Source organism: Strix uralensis, chromosome 3 (genome assembly GCF_047716275.1).
Source record: "Strix uralensis isolate ZFMK-TIS-50842 chromosome 3, bStrUra1, whole genome shotgun sequence".
In the NCBI taxonomy this organism is placed as follows: domain Eukaryota; kingdom Metazoa; phylum Chordata; class Aves; order Strigiformes; family Strigidae; genus Strix; species Strix uralensis.
Genome location: NC_133974.1, coordinates 87267841 through 87288076, shown reverse-complemented (window position 1 = coordinate 87288076; position 20236 = coordinate 87267841). Strand labels below are relative to the sequence as shown.

Here is a 20236-nt window from a genome sequence, read left to right as displayed (position 1 = left end):
TCCTTGTCTTCTTACAGATATAACAGAATAATATTGTGCTATTATGAGTGGGGGGTTTTGTGTAATGGCAAATGTGGGAGTGGAAACAGGAACTACTTCAAGTAGTGAGGTCATTTTGGTACAATAGGACATCAAACATTTCTACTTGATACTGACAAAAAGAAAACCAAACACCCAAAACCAACACCCAGTCCCTGGCTGGATAACAGAATATCCATGCTGATGGCACATAATGCTTTAACTGAACTCAACTTTTATCACAAACCACAGAACATCAATCATAAAGTGTAATTTTAAGCACCTCTCTGTCTCCTATCCTAATCAAACCTGGAATCCCCTCTGCAAACTAATTGGTTACTTTCCCCACTGAAGGTTCTCACAATCTATAAGAAGTTACCTAAGGTTTCAAAATTCTCTTTGTCATATACTTCTAGATGCAAGCTGCTACCATGCAATGCAAACTAGTGCAACCAAGAAGACATGTCTTCCAGTTTGTGGATACTGTAACTTTATGCTTGAGGGTAAAGATTAAACTTAATATTTACTTTTCATTCATTTTATCTATTACTGTACTGTGTTTTCGTAAAGCTTTTAACAAAGAGAAGCAGTTCATGGCCTTTTATGTGGTTTTATCACTAAAATAGTATTGTTTGAAATGAATATCATAAAACTATTACTGTAGAAGTAATCTTTTACTAAGAGATTGCTACCTCAGTCAATATTCCTCACTAATGACATTAGACAGAAAAATACTTAGATTGCTTAGATTCAGACATACAGTAGTAAGTTACATAAGCAGTGTGTTCCTCAACAGGAGGCTGAACAATTTTAAAGTGTTCCTTAATAAAAAATAACAACAATATTCTAACTTTATCTCCATTTCCTACTCCAGTCCTTAAATAGCAAAGTTTAAATCTTTAGTTTAAAAATAGGTCACAAGGATTTTTTTTTTTCCATACCTAAAACTCCTCTTTGACAGTTTAGCTCATTGTTATGTACCACAATTGTAGCTATTCCTTCTTTCATCTGCTAAAGGACCAGGGTACCTATAGTTTAGTTCCTATCTTTTTAGATCTTATGTTTGTAACTGTCAAAATGTCTCTGTGGGTTAGTAATGCAAATGTATGTTCAGATGCTACAATATAAACTCTTAAAAAAATAACTCCCCAAAAGCTAAAATTTCCTTAGAAACTCTGTATAAAAGCCAGAATTTGCAGGCATGGTCTGCAATGCACTCAGCAGGTGGTTTTTGCAGCTTAATTGCTGAACAATCTTGTCACTGTACTCAAATTAGGCATGCAATTACACACATTTTTTGCAAACTTGTGCAAAACATATTGCATGCCCAAATATGTTTTAAATTAACAGTCTTAGTTATTTTATAAAAAAATTAGCATATCAAATCAGGGAGACAGACATGGAAGAAGAGGGGGGACTGAGTAAAGGGTAAAGAATGCAAATAAAAAACCCAAACCCCAAGAAAGGTGAGAACCCATTATGACATCTAGTAGGAGATATCAGCAACAAACAAAAAAAGCCCAAACCCATGCTGTAAAAGATTTAGTGTTGCCACTTTTAAAGGGGGACATATGATCACAGTCAAAGGTATGACATTTTTCACTGTACCTACTCCAAATGAATAACAAATTTTTTGGTTTTGCTGTTTGTACTGAAGTCAGCACTAAGTAACCAAATATAGCCATAAGCAAAAAAATCTGCAAAATCAATACTTCTCTACAAATAAAAAAATTACTTAATCTTAAAACTTTGATTTTGATGCTGATGGTAAAAAACTTTAACTTGTAAGTCAGCTAGGAACTGATAGTAACACAGACAGGTACTTTCACACTTAAGTTACACAGTGATTTTTTTACTAAATCACGATGACCACTGTACTAAACTAATTTCTAGGTGAAACATTCAATCCATATGCATATCTAATTCTGAAGCAATTTGAGTTTTCTTGATCAGATTTAAAAACTACTGTAGTAAAAGTGTTGGTTCTTGCCTCCTTAACAAAATCAACGTCGACAGAGAGATGGGAGAAGAAATGCGTATTATTATCTCCATATTTTCTTCCTTTCTTCTTCCCTTGATGTCATCCAATGCTACAGCATCCGCTGCACTAAGCCCTTGCACTGAGAGAGTCAGAAACACGATGGAGAGATGGAAAAGAAAGTATTCAAAAGGTGTAGAACTACTGGCTATGGTAATGCAAGATTGCCAGCCTCCCTGGAAAGATTGCTGTAGCTAAGATACCTCTATTTGACAGCATCAGGTACAGCAAGAATTGTACACAGCCCATGCTGGCAGCTTTCTTTCTGCTGGTATTCACAATCTGGGATACGTGTTTTAGATATGCAGCTTTCAGTCTCACAGAACAGCTGCAGCTCACTCACTCCAACCCAAAGCCTATTTTTCTCTTTATTTGAACAAATTTTCAGTAAGACCTTCCCCTGCAGAGGTCTTCTAGAGCATAGAGAAACACAATGAGGCCATTGTCAGACACTCTACATGGCTCCTCTGGTTAAGAAATGAACATAACCTTTCTCGCCCATACGGAATCCGTAAGCAGCAGCAGCACCTAAACCAGGCCATTACATCAGCAGAAACTTTCAGTACTAGTAAGGATACATGAACAAAACAGAGAAACCCACAGAGCTCTTATGTCACAAGATGAGTTTGCCAGCTTTTTAGATGCCAGGCTCATTTGTTTGTTTCTAAACTTTCAAATACATGATCCAAAGAAAGCAGAAAGGAAACAAGAATGAGAAATACATGTGGTTAACAGAGGATGTCAACCTGGGAAGACTGTAGGTAGAGATATTTGATAAATAGATGCAGACAGGTAAAACTATGTTTACAACAAAGAGAACTTTGTAGGTACAGTTACAAAACAATTAATATAACAACAAAATATGCAATAAGCCATATAAAGAAGAGAATGAGAGTTAAAAACAGAGACCACGTTCATACAGCATCTCATAAAGGAAATTATTCTTACAAGCCAAATAAGTGAGATATTTAATTTTATAAGTAACTTCATGACATTGTTAATTATTTGCTTGTATAAATAAAAATGGTGCATCAGTCAAGTCCTCTAATATTCCTGTCTGTGGGGGCAGCAGAGCCCAAACTGTATCTCTGGAGAGTACATATGACCGCAGCAAATGGTTGTGCCATCGACACAGGTAATAGATCAAGAAGTGAGGATACAGGAAGCTCCTTAAGACAGTGCCTCCACTGTTTGCAGAGTGAATAAACCCTCCTTTTCAGAAAATTACTTTTCCCTTTATGTCATTTCTTGTTAATGAATAAAAGTTTATCTGTTAACTGAATATGACATTTACCTTATTTACCAATTTATATTTATGTGGCATTTTATTTCTAGGGATATTCTATTACCACAGCTTCTTTATGTTCAACTTAAAAATTCAAAAATACTGAAATCATTAACTAAACAGTTTTATTGATACATCTTGTTTGCATCTAAGGCTTTTGAAACAGAATGAAACTTTAGTAACCTATTATTTATTTGCTGGGGTGGAAGAGGGAGATTAAAATCACAGAGTCACAGAATCATCTAGGTTGGAAAAGACCTTGAAGATCAAATGTTAATGTCAATAGATTAATAGTGGACTTTCCATATGAGAATATCTTTAACATTTTTATTTTGTTTACATGATAAATTATAAACACATGGTCTGCTCTTGAAAAGTTCATTGCAGTTACATGTATGTTATTTTCCAAAAATACAGTTAGAGGATTATCAGTAAGGCTTCTAAGATGTCTATTCAAAAGTTAGGAAAGCAATGTATGCAAGTCAGCTCAACCCCTTCTGTATACTCATTATCCTGACAGTGATATCAAGATTTTCTGATTTTGTGCCACTTTTCCACTGAACCCATTTAGTGCACACTGGCCAATGTTTGCCATGTAAGTACATTTTTAATATTGCATTTAGTGTCATCCTTGAGTATGTAGCCTTAATTACGAGTCTATCTTTTTCTTCCTGTTTCACTAATTACATGCTTTTTAAGTGCTGCAACAACTGATAAAAACATTTTTTACTCAGGTAACAGCCTCATTTCCTAAGTAATCATTCTGAACTGTGCTCATTCCACACAGTCCATACTAGCTATTGAAAGGATCCTACGAAAAATCCTATCCAGTCATATAACCCAAATTAGTATTGTAACTACATGGCACAGCTGAACAAGACACTCCAAGAGCAAGTTTCCACCCTTTGCTTGGGTCAAACACCATATGTTTGATAAGATCCACTATTTACTGAAAGGAACTTCTAGGTCAAGAATACCCCAGGCTCCCAAGAAGTTTCTGAGAGAAATTACTTCAGTCAGAATAAGAGGTGACACAGAATCAGACCTATCATGCTCCATATTTCCACCTGTCAGATCTCCTCAGTTCTTCACTTCCTCTCCAGTTACTCATCTTAATCTTCCTTTGCCTCTCTCCTCTTGGCCCCTGTTTTTCAGACTGTCAGCACAAGGTTAGGAAAAAATCTTTGGAATTATACCTGAAGTCTCTCCTGAGCAACAGAAACTGAGATGTAGAGTGGCAAAATTTAAGAAACCCTTTACACAACTAATAAGACATGGATCTGATAAAATTTTTCCACATTTTGTCTATGAAACTATGTGGACGTGAGCAAAACCAGACTTTGTTTTCTTTCTTAACATTGGCAAAATGAAGGAGACACCCAATGTGGGGAAAAAAAATGTAACCCGACAAAACTTGCAGCCTAAAGAGCTAAATTTTGGCAAAGTTATAACAACAGGGACTTATAATGAAAGCCAGACCACTTTAATAGGTAGCAATGGCAGCCCCACCTATAATATAGCCCATAAAGGACTTTCTTTGAAGATTTAGTAGGCATTCTCATTGAGTGAGCCTGCACACATTTACAGCAGCTGAGAATTTGACATATATGTATTAACAGAGCAAAATAAATCACAGCTTTTACCATAGCACCAAATGAGAGACAGTAAGAATAAAATCAGCTGCATTCACAAATAAATATTAACACATCATTTTTTTCTCTTTAAAGTTCTGGAGTGGATTTTAATTTGACCTTCATTCAGTGCTAGATGTAATACTTTTTTTTTTTTAAGCGTTATTGATTTATATTGTATTACATTATTTGTAGACGGTCATGCCAAGGGAAAAACAATTAGAACCAATACTTGGGCAAGGTGAAATTAACTCAGTTGTTAACTCAAAAAACCCCAAAACAACCCACAACAACATAGATAGTTTTACCACTTAAAAAGGGGTCATCATTTAGAAATAATTATATCATGCATATCTATATATATATACACAAGCAAACATATGCATATATTCTATGGCATACAGCATAAATAGCTCTGTGTACAGAACAGCAGCATACTTCAAAAAAATTAATCTTTCACCCACTAAAACATCCCAAAACTATCAAATCTTTCTTCAGATTAGCTAGAATTCCCTCTCCCTGCCATGTGGCCTCCACTGTAAATACATTTTTATTTCAGCTTACAGTAAAAACATTGTTTTATTAAAATCAGATGTTTACATAGAGTACCAAATATTTTATGTATTAAAGTTATCTGGGCATTTTTTCCCGACTACTATTTCCAGTGTAGCTAGTATTTTACATCCAATCCATCTAAGCAATACATCCGCTCAGCACACCCGCACATCAGTGCAAGGAGGAAAACCAATTGCCAGATTAAAGCATTTCTGGAAAGTAGCAGAGTGAGCTTTGTACAGAACAGAACCACGACCCACAACGCTCCTCCGTAGCTCAACAGGTGACAGAACACATCTGCTTTGCATAACACGTCCCTGTAAAAATCACTACAGAAACACTATTTGTAAGATCTCTACAACACCCGTAACTATCATAGAAGCTATGTAAGTCAGTAACCACTTAAACAGCACTTGGTGCTTCCTATAAAAACATACTTATGGAATTACAGCCATGCATTCCCCAAATAACTGTTTCTTCTGCTAAACATGGATGGACTTCATTATCTAAGTGTCTACTGCAGCATAAATGAAGAAAATTTAAAAAATGAAGGCCTGCATTCCAAACTGCTGAGAGGGTGTATGTTGAATATATTTGTGAAGCTGTTCTGCTTCAGTTGTCTCATGTCAATACTATAAAAAACCCAAACTGAACTTGCACAAATGAACACTTAACTTGACATCTGCAATAAATGATAGCTCTAATTGTAGTTCTGATGAAAGCCTGTGATTATCTCTTCAGCTGATCTTTCCCCCCCAGATACTACAGTTTAACAAACCAGACTTCTCCATTAGGCAATTTCTTCCTCTTTTGGAGAGCAATATATTTGTTTGATCACCAGAGGAAGATAAACTAACAGGGGATTCTCTCCTGTCAATCTAGGTGGCCCACAGGAATGCTCATTCTAGATGATGGCACCTACTTAGATTGCCTAAAACTTCTGTGTGGAAATTTCTGTCATAGACAACTTGTTCTTTTCACAGAAATTAAGAACAGTCATTTTCACTTAGTTTTATCTACATTTTATTTATTTATTGACAACGTATCTAAATTTTTGGCGTAGCAAGAAAAATAAATACTCTTAGTTTTAAAATCCACATCCAATGTTTATTCATAATTGCTGTTTGTCTTCAACCACTGCTTATGTTACAGAACTAAACAGTCATAATTTCGTCTCTGTTTAGAGATTTGCATCACCAAACCTTGTGAAATCTGAGTGGACCAACAGTTCATAGACAATGCATCAGGTATACTTTTGCATCCTTTTTTTACTTAAAGAGCTATCACACTAATTTAGTTAAGAATAACCATTAAAAGGAGCTTTTTCTAGAGGAGGAAGGAAAAACAAAGATCTTACATTCTGGAGATTTCTTGCAGGACAGCAAGGTAACAGCAGCACCATCACCTTTCCTCCCATCCCAGTTAATACAGCCTAGTACAGCACACAGGTATATGACGAACAGCCACAAGAGTGTGGCTGCCCTACCCTTCCCATCCGTCCAGATAAAGGTTTTATCCAACACCTTGGAATAATCTTCCTAACTTCACTACCAGTTCTGTTGCCTGCAGCAAGTTGCCAGCACACTAAAGAGTACCTGCACATTTATATTGTGACCAAAATGTGTCTGTGCAGGAAAGATCTCCAGAACTACTCGGTGGGGAGATCGTATTCAAACCTAAATTCTACTGCATGGAGATTTTGGAGAGTCCCATTGTATATCCAGTGTGGAAAAAGATCTTGTACACCATTAACCTGTATGTTAAAAGATGAAAAGAACAGCCTACTCTTGGATTGAGTCCAGGAATGTGAAGACAAGATAAAACCGGAACTTTAACTGCTGTTTAGGATTCTACATAAGAAAATGCTCCTCTACAGCCTGAAACTTTAATTGAAAATTACTTATCATGCCACCACAATTCGATTTTCACACAGATACCAAGAAGATTACAGCACTTTAGTCATGTAAACATTCAGATTCAATTCTCTTATCCCAGGGTTTGCACTTCTACATTTAAAAGATGTTTTCTATTTTTATTTTATTGTACACCACTCCAAGAAACTAGTTTGATTAATCTTGAATTTTCCCAACTGTGCTTGTCATTTATTGTATGCATAAAAATCATATTCACTATATATATAAACACACCACAAGCTTAGAACTGTTATGATTAGTATAACATTAGGACTTAAAATTCTTAAACATAATGTTTCTCTGAAGCCATGGTAATTCATATGCAACTCATTTAATTTACAAAATTAATCAGAATAATTTATATATTGCACATATGCAGTCAGTTTCAAAGCATCCTATATGCACCTAATTATTTTAGGTTTGTTTTTGTTATTTTGAAGTGGATAAAGCAAAGATATATTTAAGAAAATACATACTTGAAAAGTAATTTATAAAAAAGAAATCTTCAGTCTTTAACACATATAGCTTTGAAACCCATCCTACATTCTCTCCTTTTCTTATATTTCTACATAGTGCGTATATATAGTAACAATTTCACACCAAGCAAAATTCGTCTCAGCTGCATGCAAGAATCTGTCTTTATGTAAAAACCAGCCTAGAAAAGGTCTGAAATTAAATAAATACTCACTTGTTTAGTCTTTGTTTTTGTAATGGTGTCCGAAATGGGTTTCTTCCTCTCTTTAACAGCTGTTTTAGAAAATAGTTCTTCAAACTCATGATAATCTATGGAAGGCTCTTCAATTTTTTCCCACACAAGTGAAGCACTAGAATCTCTAAAGTTAAGCAAAAGACCTATGTAGGGCAACGTCAAACTAAATAAGGTCATAAATGGAGGAATGAAGAAAATAAAATAGCAGCAATTTAAAAGTTGCCTAACTTCTACTAGCAGTATTTTGATAAGATATACTATTGATTCTCCCCCATAATTTGTTTGCTTTGTTCACACACGATAATGATCAGGCTCATTTGTATTCACCCACTCTACATACATAGGAATATATATAGGCTCTATATAGGCTGTAAAACATACAGACATGGACACAAAGAGAAGTAGAAATAGACAGTTGTCTGCAGACTACCTGTGTGACAGTGGCAAGAACTTGAAAAGAAAGAAGAAATTCATCATTAAATAACAGCAGAAGGGTTTTATAATCAGTACTCAGAGACATAAAGAAAAGATAAATGAGGAAACTTCTTTTCATGAACAGGAATGATATTTTACAAACAAACAAAATGCATCAACAACCAAAACCAAGTGTATCAAAGTCACATCAACATAAAGGCTACCAGAATAGCTTTCTGCTGTCATACAAATAAATTGCAGTTTGAATCTGCCTGCTGAGTGTACAAGGTTAAAAGGGGGGATTTCTAAGTCACTAGAAAAAGGAAAGAGGAGGATAAAATGTGTTCAGCATACATTCATCTAGAGGGAAGACACTACCAAAACTTGCAAGCTGCTCCAGTGAAACTGTTTTCTTGAAAGTTGAGGGGAAGCACAAATACAACATTTAAAAAACCATCTCACATAATGCTTAGTGGCACACAGTCACCCCCAGATCTCTGATCAACATGTGGTATGTAACCCCAAAGGACAAGAGTTTGTGCAGTTTAAAGAAAATGGGCACCTCATTTACATATCCAACTACAAATAAACTCCTATTTGCACTGAGGTTCTCACAAAGACCTGCCTAGCAGTAAATACAGACTTTTGCTCATAACATATGACACTATCTTGACAGCCATAAAGTGAAAATACCACTCTCCACAACTCTGCAACTTACCTTTTGCTGTGGAGCTGAATTCTTGTCCAGTAAAGAGGCTTCATTGGCCGAGAAGGCTCTATCACATGTTTCCTGCTCCCTTTTTCCTGATTCATCCCCATTGCAAATAAACCAGATGGTAATGGAGGAGGAAGAAACCCACAGCCCTGAGGGACTACTGGGTAGGTGCTGCTCTGGGTTGGTGCTGGAAGGGGTGGTGCTGCTCCAGGCAAAGGTGGTGGGGCTGGAGGTGGCATCCCCAACCCAGGCAAAGGAGGGGGTGGAGGGGGGACACCTGCACCAGGCAAAGGTGGTGGAGGAGGTGGAGGGGGGACACCTGCACCAGGCAAAGGTGGTGGAGGAGGTGGAGGGGGGACACCTGCACCAGGCAAAGGTGGTGGAGGAGGTGGAGGGGGGACACCTGCACCAGGCAAAGGTGGTGGAGGAGGTGGAGGGGGGACACCTGCACCAGGCAAAGGTGGTGGAGGAGGTGGTGGAGGTGGAGGGGGGACACCTGCACCAGGCAGAGGTGGTGGTGGAGGAGGAGGGGGCAGGATGCCTCCTCCAGGCAGAGGTGGGGGAGGCGGTGGCAGTCCTGCCCCAGGCAGAGGTGGTGTTAGGGGTGGGGGTGGCATTGCCAGGCCAGGCAGAGGAGGAGGTGGGGGAGGGACACCAGCCCCAGGTAAAGGTGGTGGTGGAGGGGGAGGTGGGATGCCCCAACCAGGCAGAGGGGATGGAACTCCTGCCCCAGGCAAAGGTGGTGGCAGAGGTGGTGGCGGGACTCCATCACATGGGACTGGAGGCAGCATCGGTATCTCCCCACTTGGCAAAGGTGGAGGAGGAGGTGGGAGTGGTGACATCATGACACCCAGCAAAGAGTGGTCCAGGTGTGGCACTGCTGAGCCAGCAGAAGGAGGGAGTCCTGAGCTGGGCAGGGGTGGTGGGGGTGGTACTCCTACCATGGGCATGGGAGTGGCAAGTGAAGGGTCATGTGCTCCAGACAGGTCAGCAGCCAGTTCAGTGGCTGGCAGTGATGGAGGAATGCTACATGTGGGCTCTGGGGGCAAAGACAAGGGATGTTCACTACAAGTCACATCTACAGTACTTAGAGGCTGATGGGAAGCTGGCATTTCAGTCTCTCCTTCAAATGCAAGGGACAAGTTAACTTTGGGTCCTGGAAGAGATGACTGTGGTGTACTCTGTATTGATTGGCTTGCATCCAGTGGCACTGAGATTAGCTTCGGTGACAGAATTAAGGAGATTTCAGAACAAAACGTGGGCTGTAGTTCTAGAGCTGGCAATTTCTGAGTTGGCCCTTCACTTTTGCCCCCTTCTAAGTGTGTGTGTGGGGGTGGCTGCGGCAGTGCATTAGCTGAAGGCATTGTGAGTGTTAAATAATCCTCCGTTGGTGATGTTTGTACAGATCTTGCTTGTGAGACAGTCCTAGGTACAGTCTCCTCTTCGTTCGTTTGAAGAGTCACACTGCTGAGTTCCCCACAGACTATGTGCATGTGCTCATTTTCCTGCTCCTTCCCAGCAGTCTGTACCTCTGCAGCAGGGAACTGTTTCTCTAGTTCTGCAATTTTGGTCCTCAGATCCTCAATAGTTTGCTCAAGTTGTTGAATGACACTGGCACGCTCCTCAGATTTCACCTCCAAATCATCCTTTGAAAGAAAATAAATAATAAGCACAAAACAGATAACATTCATCACTATATAAAAATAAAGTTTAGATTAAGAATATTGGTATTCCAGAGGTTCAGCAATAAGCAGTTATGACAAGCTTTTAAAAACGGAGGTTATCATTTTGGCTAGCTGCATCTTACAGTGGAAGAAGATAGCTTAGGAAAATGACTTGCTTCTGTATGAAACTACTGTCATCAGTATAAGCACGTTTTAGACTGTAATTATATTTGGCAAAACCAAAAATCAGCAGCAATCAGCAATCCCTCCCTCCCACCACATGCCCTGACCAAGAAAACAACCAACCACTGAGCACAAGTACTGCAAGCATTTGTGTACACATGGATATGCAGACATGGTGATGGGAAGGGCACTGCATTACTTTCATTCCGTTAACTGAAAATATGTTAAGTGTTTCTTTAAAGGGATGCACTGTGCATAACAGACTCAACATACTACTGACCACTGGGTTTCAATATACACCTTAATGATACAATACAGATTAGGAATGCAGAACATAACAAATGTTCACTTTTCAAAAACAGCTAATCTCAGAACAGAGTAATTATACTTTCCTCCAGCTAGCATGCTTGCGAAGGAAAAGAAGTAAGACAAAACTAAAGGATAACTTTCCTCCCACCCAATATTTGAAACTCCTCTGCCAAGTAAGAGACTGAGTGAGTGACATTAGAAAAGCTTCCTGTCTGCAATGGTTATTCTGTATTTGACGGTTTCCACATTTTTAAACATCTTTCTCTGAAGCATCTTATCCTGCCTGCTGTAGACGGAGCAGAGGAATCATTAACCTTAAATGGCACAGTAATTCCAATGTTTTTAAATAAATACCTGCAATAAACTGTACTAAATTTAATGGGTATGTGCTTTTATCAAACGATATCAAAAGAAGCAACCTAGTCTGAAAATAGTCATTTGTGCTTATTCAGGAAAGTTGAACAAGAGATAGAACGGACATGACTTTACAACACAAAATCTTTTAATAAAAACCTTATTATTTTCTAGCTGCATGCATTTACTTTTTTTTTTTCTTTAAATTTGGAATATTGGTCAGCACTTCAAGCATTTAGTTGAATTAAGTTTGTCATGCAACAGATTTCCCAAGTGGTTACAGCAAAACAGTTATTGAGTGCCTTTTTGTTCCCTTTTATAAAATCATAAGCTTCACGGATGAGACTGTAGGCTTACTTCATAGGAAATCTTTCAGTTATTCAGATTTTACAGGTCTTGTAAAGAAGCCTACAAATAAACATACAATACCTGATATACTATTTGCCTTGATTTGTTTCAGGAAGATGATGTTTTTCATCTCATCCTTTCACACATGAAACATTTAAAAGTCATTTTCCTTTCTGGAAAGTGAAGTTGTAACTTCCAGCTGGGGACTATTAATAAAATATATGTTCATTAATACTTAAAAAATTGTTTCTGCACAGAATTGGTTTTCAAACATAAAATTTCATTTTCGTGTTTATCTTAGAGTTTCCCAGCTGTCCTAAAGTAATCCCAGAAGTAAAATAGCAACTACTACATTTAAACCAAACACTGTTTGATTTTGAAGCACCTTTATCAAAATTTATAATCACCTAAATTATTTGAACTTTCTGGAATGTCAGTTTGAACCAAAAGTTATGGATTACAACTAGGTGTCCCTACCAAACTTCGAAGAGAAATGTAAAACAGACAAAGGAACGTCAAAATGTTTTTCAATGAAAAGTGAAAGAATGAAAACAGCAGACATTAACAAAAGTATTATAACAAGAAAAAAAGGCTGGAAAAGACATTTCCGTTACAGACTACTCATGGTGCTTCAATCCACTCAGTTTCCTTTAATAGCTCAATACTTTGTAACAACAACAGTTTTGTTGAAGAACTTAATTATAAAGGAGAAAGAGAATATTCTATTATCCCTTTGTTTCATCTGCTCTTATCCCCCTACCAGTCACCTGAAAATACAATAAGACCTACCAATTCTTCAGAAGGCAACATTATCAAAAGAAAATGTGTTCCAAGGATTAAGGCCACACACACCAGTTTTCAGTTATTTGAGAACAAATCCAGTTTCCCCAGACTGTAACTCTCCTAAGCTCCCATTTTACACTGTAAGAACACCCCACCAAGGATTTTATGACAGATACAGCTTCCCAATTCTATCTGAATTGGAAAATCCATTTCTTCCACAAATGAACTGAAACCAACAGGATTAGGCACAATATTAAACGGTTCTGAAGAGATTTGCCTTAATGATGGCTCATCTCAGAACAGTTCATCACTGTTTTAAAAACTCATTTACTCAGGAGATTGGATTCAACTTTTCACAAGAAAGAGGTAATCTTTGAATCCTGAAATTCTACCTGAACTATAGGAAAAACTTAGAACTCACTGTTTTACGAGAGAATTTACCCTGCAGATCATGAAATTTCTTTCAAGAAAGAAGTATTTTTTTCTGTTTTAAAAAAATGGGCAATTAAGTGAGATGATTAAGCAATTCAGACAAGAAAGAAAAATGCCCAAAGAAACAATGTCCTTGAGACGTGTCATTTCAAACAATCTGGTGATTTGCTATTGGCATTGTTACCTAACAATCACCGATACATCCAGGTTTTCAAAGAAACAGTGTATTACGAACAAGACTTTGCTGTGAATGCAGAGATATTCACCCAGAGGAAATTGCATACTTTATTTGGTTTAAGAAACAAACCAAACCAAAGCCCCAGTATTTACATGCTTTAGCAATTATTTTAGATAGAGATATTTTTTCATTTTGACTTTTAAGATGCCCTCAGACTAGGCTAATTAGATTTCTGCCTTTTCCGTAGCAAGAAGTTTAAAGTCTTCCTCTAGATCAGAAAGGGCTGTATGAAACAAACATAAGCCACAGCACGTTTCCACCATCCTCAACAAGGAAGGAAATCTAAAGTTATATAAGGCCAATCAGAAATAAAAATTAGACAGTTATCTTAGAAGAATAAGCAAGGAAAGACTTAATTTTTCATACATGTAAAAGGTGGTCAAAAGCTGTTGACAAGAACCAGAAGACCCAGATAAAAAAAACACACATAATGAAAAGAAGGTTCATTTTTAATCCAAAGGACAATTCCACAGCAGAAACCTACGGGGTTTAAAAGATATATGAGGGAACTCTGTCTTGCCTAGAGTTCTTACCCAGGACCCAGGTACTGTGGAACAGTCTTCTTTCTGTAAAGAAAGAAAGAAAGGTGGAAGCTTAAGCCTTGCTTTATCCAGGTGACTTGAGTGTGAAAGACGTGAGCAGGAAAAAAAGTTCCGGAGGTGTATGGCTATAGAATGATGCCAAGCATTTCTCAAACAGGTCGTACATGTTCCATGCGCAATGAGTTGGATGGTCAATCTGGGTCTGCTAGCCTGACTGTATGTGTGTTGCACTGATAGGCTGATGTGTGTACAGTATCCAACTGATCTGGGAACACTGGCTTTATTGGGTAAAGGGTGTACACTTGGATCTGCACATGAACCAAAAGCATGTACATTACATCCAACTCATTCCAATCTTGTCATGTTTTCCACATGTGCACATCAGATCTCCTGCATAAAGCTGATCTACATAGACAGAACATGCCCAGGATCTTCAAACATGTAAAAGCTCAGATTGCAGCTACCTCCTCTACTGAATCTGACATCCTATTTTCTCAGATGAGTCACTGAAACCTACAGACCCTTCTATAACTAAATTCCCAGACAGAAAAGCCCACAAACATCTGTGAAAGTTAGCCCTAGTCTACATTTACATATATATACATACAGGTGTGTGTCTATATTATATGTTTATCTATATCTATCTCAACTTGCATTCACTTATATACTTTATGAATAGCCATAATGTGTCTTTTTCTTCTTAAAATAAGCAGAATGGCAGTTCTTAATGGTAATTCTGGAATAGTTGAAAAATAAAGACATACTACAGTTTAGTTTTAGAAGCTAATGTCTTATACCATTACAAGCCAACAAGTTGCATCAGCAGTTTGATCATTTTCAGCAATTTGTTGCTTAGTGTCATGAAATTTCCTCTCTGGGTGGAATTCATATTTAGATGATTATATTTGTTGTTTATTTTCTAAAACCTTAACCTTTTATTTTCTCTACATCAGAATTCATGAATTGGATTCTATGTTGCTACCTGATTGCAACACGCACAGGGAATAGAAGCATACAGTTAAACAGGATTAAGATGGCAAAATAAGACCCCTCAGGTCTTCCAATAAGTCAACACCTGGTGGTATTAGCAGCATCCAGTTACTTGGAAGGCTGCTCTTTCCAACTGCTAATAAATGCCTCTTTTCTATGTGAAGTGAAAAATTTTTTGAACGTGCATGCTCACTGAATGGAACAAAGTAGTGCCACATCAAGAACTTAATTCAGTCAGAGGAATGGGATCTCTATTCAGGCTTCTCTCTCTAAAGTTGTCTCATTTTCAAATCTACTTTTTGCAACTGCAGATGAATCTTAAGAAAAGGAGAGACATTTTAACAGGCATTTTTAGTGCTACAGCTATTGTCAAATGAAGAGTACTGATGGACACTTGATTTGCATTCAAACAAAATGGCATCCATCTAATTAATTCTCACATTTCACTTAATCCTCAAAGCCCATTGCAGCATTTTAGTTCTACAGCAGTAGAAGTTGAGTCAAAAGCTGCCAAACTTGCCAATAGAATCAGGGAGAACTGCTGAAGGAGTAGAATTAGTACTGGGTACCAATTTCTTCCTGGGACTACAAGTTTTTTGAGAAGATTTTATTATACTTAAGGTGCATGTATGGAGACAAAGGATATATATTTTCACAATAGTTCATGTTTCTTCCTATAACCACAAGGAAACATGAGGCACAGCTCCCCAAGATAGCACTGAACAAGCAAACCCTGAAATAGAAACGGTGTAGTGCACTGCCTTGCCTGAAGTGATAAACTTTATTTGGTGCATGTGAGTTAATCTCCCACTCAGTGACGTACTGCAACAGATGGATTGCACCAGCCTGCACTATGCTGGCATTGTGACTATTTTGCTCTTCCTAAGCTAAAGAAATAGGACGTCTAATCAACCAAAAGGTTTTGTCATAACCTATCATGGGTGACAAAAAAAACCCACGTTGCATGCAGAAATCCTTAATTATTGCATGCAGAAATCCGTAATTATTGCAATTCAAGTACTTCAAATAAACAAAAAGAAGATCAGCAGGGAGCATGGAACTTTGAAGAAAGATACATGCATTATAAATGCCAACTTGTAAAACTAGAAGTCAGAAGAAAACAGTTTTGTTCAGATTCAGTTTCTTGAAGCTTCTATTCCCGAAGAGTTTGAATTCCTTAACCATGGGCTAAGTGCATTTCAGAGGTTAAGATCCCAGTTCTTTACAGTTCTCATTTTAGTAAATAATAAAAACCAAAAAAACCAAAAGTCAACTGAGATACATCAAAGATTGAAAGTTTTCTCTCTAAGCTGTAAGACTCTTAACTGAGCTGAAATATAACCTTAAGTTATCCCTAAGTTCTGCTACAATTGGAACCTCAAAAGAATTTTTGTAGACTACAGACAAGGCAAGATAAAATAAAATTTCACAGAACCACTGACCACCCCAGGAGCTACACAGCAGTCAAATAGAAATACTGTTGTCTTACATAACATTACTTTTAGCAATTTTACAAACAACATTTTTCAGCCTGATTGCCCAGAATGTTTTAGATCCGCTTTATTAAAAAACAACCAACAACCCAACAAAACCTCCCCTCAAGGCTTGACAGTTTTTCTCCTAGCATATATGAAATATCATTATTAAAGAAGCATACAGCAGTAAACAATAAAAGTTTCAAAAAAGCTTACCCCTCCACATAGCTTTTTTTAGCCCAGAAAATGGCTTAACTCTTCTGTCACTCACCCAGTGTAAAATACGTACATAAATGAGAATGGGCATAGAAAGAAACGGGGCGGGGGGGGCGAAAGGTTCACGCTCATTCATTTTAATATAACCTTATTTTGTTTATTTCTGCTATCTTGTTAGGCATTCTGCTGTTGATCGCAGAGACTGCTGGAGTAGAATTAGCTGTATTCAGGTCTTTCAGCAGATAAAGAGATAACTAAAACTTAGGCATCTATGCCAGAAATCCAATAGCCAAATGTACCTTAAGAGTCACAGATTTCCTTAAAAGCTGGGATAAAAACTGTTCTGGATTTATTTTCTGCTCAATGTTTAGTTTGTTTATTGGAATGACTATCATGTGATGAATCAGTTCATTTCTTCTATCGCCTGCGTTTGCCCTAAAGTATTTTAACTATGAGTCTAAAAGGTTTGGGTAGTTTTCCTGTGTATCCAGGCCAAGGCAGCCATCCATCTCATTCTGCTAAAATTCAAATTAAAATCTGGCATACCTTGAACATTACTACATTGGCATACTAGAGAAAGGAGTTGAACTTTTTCATACCAGCCCTCTTCTTGATTTTCAATTCAACTTGAGATTGACCAGCAGCCTGGAAAGTAGTCACCGTGTAAACTACCTCATTCTATTATTATTTCTTTATATACAGAAACTATATTAGTTTTTATGCTAGAAATAACAGTAAGGATTCTATTGCCCAAAATGTGAACATTTATAATCTCCAATACTGGAGATCAAAAAATCTAATGACTTTCCCAGGTGAACTTTGCCACACCCTGATAAGAAACTGTCCAGATTATGATACTTCTACACAGTACTTGGCCCTTTTATCCAAGAGTTCAGCCAGACCACAAAATGGGAGGTTCGCATGTTGCTTTTTCAGGCTTCCAGCAGGGAATAAGCAGCAAAAAATATCCACAGTAAGAATAAATCTTTGTAGAAAAGGATGAGTAGTTTCACTACCCTGAAATATGAGCCTACTACTCACGATAGAAAAAGTTTGGAGAAATGGAATCAGAGTCTTCACAAATATATCCACAAACATGCTGAAGGCAGTGTACTGGAGGTCAGTCAGCTTCTCTAACTCTTTGAAAGCATGAAGGCTATAGTAAAAGCAAAGCTATATAATTTTGGGTGAGAGAACATTAAATAAAATCAATCACAATCAAATCATCAGAGATGAGCTTTAAACACTGAGAGGCTACGTAAAAAGTTTTGGTATCATATACATTAGAAAAAAACCACTTGTCTCTTCAGGAGAAGTTGAATATTGGAAACAAAGAAAGCAACTAACATTCAGGAATATGCTAGTTAATTTTTATCAATATTTTTGGACTTAGTCTCTAAAGAACAAAGAAAACTGTGTGTTTAAAAATAAAGTGACCTTATTGGTTTTACTTGTACCAACCTAATGACAACTATCTTTTGATAAGAAAGTAACTAGAAGTTTAACTGGTTAGTCTGTTTTATATCCAAAGAATAGAAATTCTTCTCAGCTTTACTTTTAAGTTCTCATTCAGGTATGACAATATGCCATGGTTATAGTTGTTTTTTGGTTTTGTTTGTTTGTTTTTAAACAATTTTGGATATTTCTAGAGTTAAAGAAACATTAATTTTTGTTAAGAAAAACATTTCTTATTTCTCTTCTATACATAGTGTCCTGTGGAAATTCTCAGGATCTACACCACTGTAAAGTAGCACCTGATTCTGAGAGAAATAAAAGAAGAATTTAATCTTTAGAACATGTCTCACTGCTCACTGGATGAGGTTTCTCACATAGGTTAAGCCAACTTAACAAATGAGATCAGTCTGTTGTGCTAGGAATGTCACAAGAAGATATTGCTTGGAGATACGTTTTATGGAATGCGCATCTGTATGTGTATATACACATCTGCACACACGTGCACTCAAACTTATATACACACATTTTCGTGCTGCTCTCTTGTATGATTTCTTCATCTGTTCTCTTCAATTTCTGTGCAGTTCTTTTTAAAAAAGTTTGGGAGGTAGGTAAATAATATAGTACGTAAAATATTCTATGTAATCCAAATACAGTATGGTACCAAATCCTGTTTATTTTCACTTCTCTCCAAAAGGTGAGAGGAATTTCATATGTAAATAATCAAACCTCCAATTTAAACCATATTTTCTGAGAAGGGGAGTTTATAGATTTTCATCTGAAATAGGATGTCCATTTTAAAGAGAGAATTTAAGAAAATAAGTTGTATTTTAACAATTAATAAATATGGCTCTGTTATATATTTTTCTTTGAGCAGGAATGCATAGATGGAATGAATAATATCTCAATTTACCTATTTCCATGAGTAACAAGAGAGGAATCAGAGGAGAAATGAAAAAACAATTCAAAATTACATTTTCAGTAAGTGCATGCCTATCATGCATTTCTATTCACTGCTCCCTCAGTGAAGTGACAGTGCTCTACTAGTATTTTGCAAGAAGTTTGCTGTAAAGGCAAGAGAAGAAACATACTAGTACTCAGAATCACAGACACACAGACAGAAAAGGTAATTCTTCCTATCCAAGCCCTATCTCATACAATAATTCATCTCTTGAGAAAGAAGTAGGAATTACTCTCACATTATAGCCAAGGATTTTAAGTACCACCAAGTAATTCTGGTTAGAATAACTAAGTTTTTCAGTTTTGCTCTATTTCTCCTTGCTTTTCCATCAGTGACAGAAGAAAGGGAGGTCTGTAAATCCTAAGTTAACTTACATTGGATAGAATTTGCAAGTACACTGTTCAGACATTATTACTTGAACCTTAAGGTCAGTACTACTTTTCAAAGAAGTTGTACCTACAATGACAAAAAAGTCTGTCTGGCATTGTCTAAGTATAAAGCATAGTCCAAATGGAAAATGCATAATGCCCATTATGATTATGAGATGAAAAATTTATATTATGCTCTGACATATTCTTATAAACATCTGTGATGTAGAAGTCATGCAACTAAATGAATCACTTGAACTTGACCAGCAATTTCTTGAGAATTTTGATCAATGCCTGTAAGTACTCAGTATTTGAATTAGGAGTAACACACAGGAAATATATGTGCTTTTAGAGCACACATTTTAATCTCCTTAAGCTGTTACCAAAACAATGCATCAGAAACATAGCAAGACTTGCCATTTTACCACTGACTACGCAAAGCAGGAAGTACATATTAGCACTACCACATATGCATCCTCAGAGATGAGCAAAATCCTAAGAAAAACAACCAAACATCTGAACTAGCATTGCTTGGAGGGTGCTGGTGGGGAAGGGATTGGACAGCATGACCTCCTAATGTCTCTTCAGCCCTAAATTATGCTATGATTTTTATGTTATTTCAGAGCTATAATTGAGGTAGAAT

At 37.1% G+C, this 20236-nt stretch overlaps 1 protein-coding gene across 1 annotated transcript in view; it reads right to left on the bottom strand.

Annotated features, from left to right (window-relative positions):
• FMN2 (formin 2) overlaps positions 1-20236 on the bottom strand; it is a 163138-nt gene that overhangs the window by 95483 nt on the left and 47419 nt on the right. Inside the window, exons 6-7 of the mRNA XM_074864615.1 lie at positions 9282-10924; positions 8129-8273 (exon numbers count right to left, since the gene is read on the bottom strand). Coding sequence (XP_074720716.1) covers positions 8129-8273; positions 9282-10924 — 1788 coding nt within the window. The remainder of the gene's footprint in view (positions 1-8128; positions 8274-9281; positions 10925-20236) is intronic.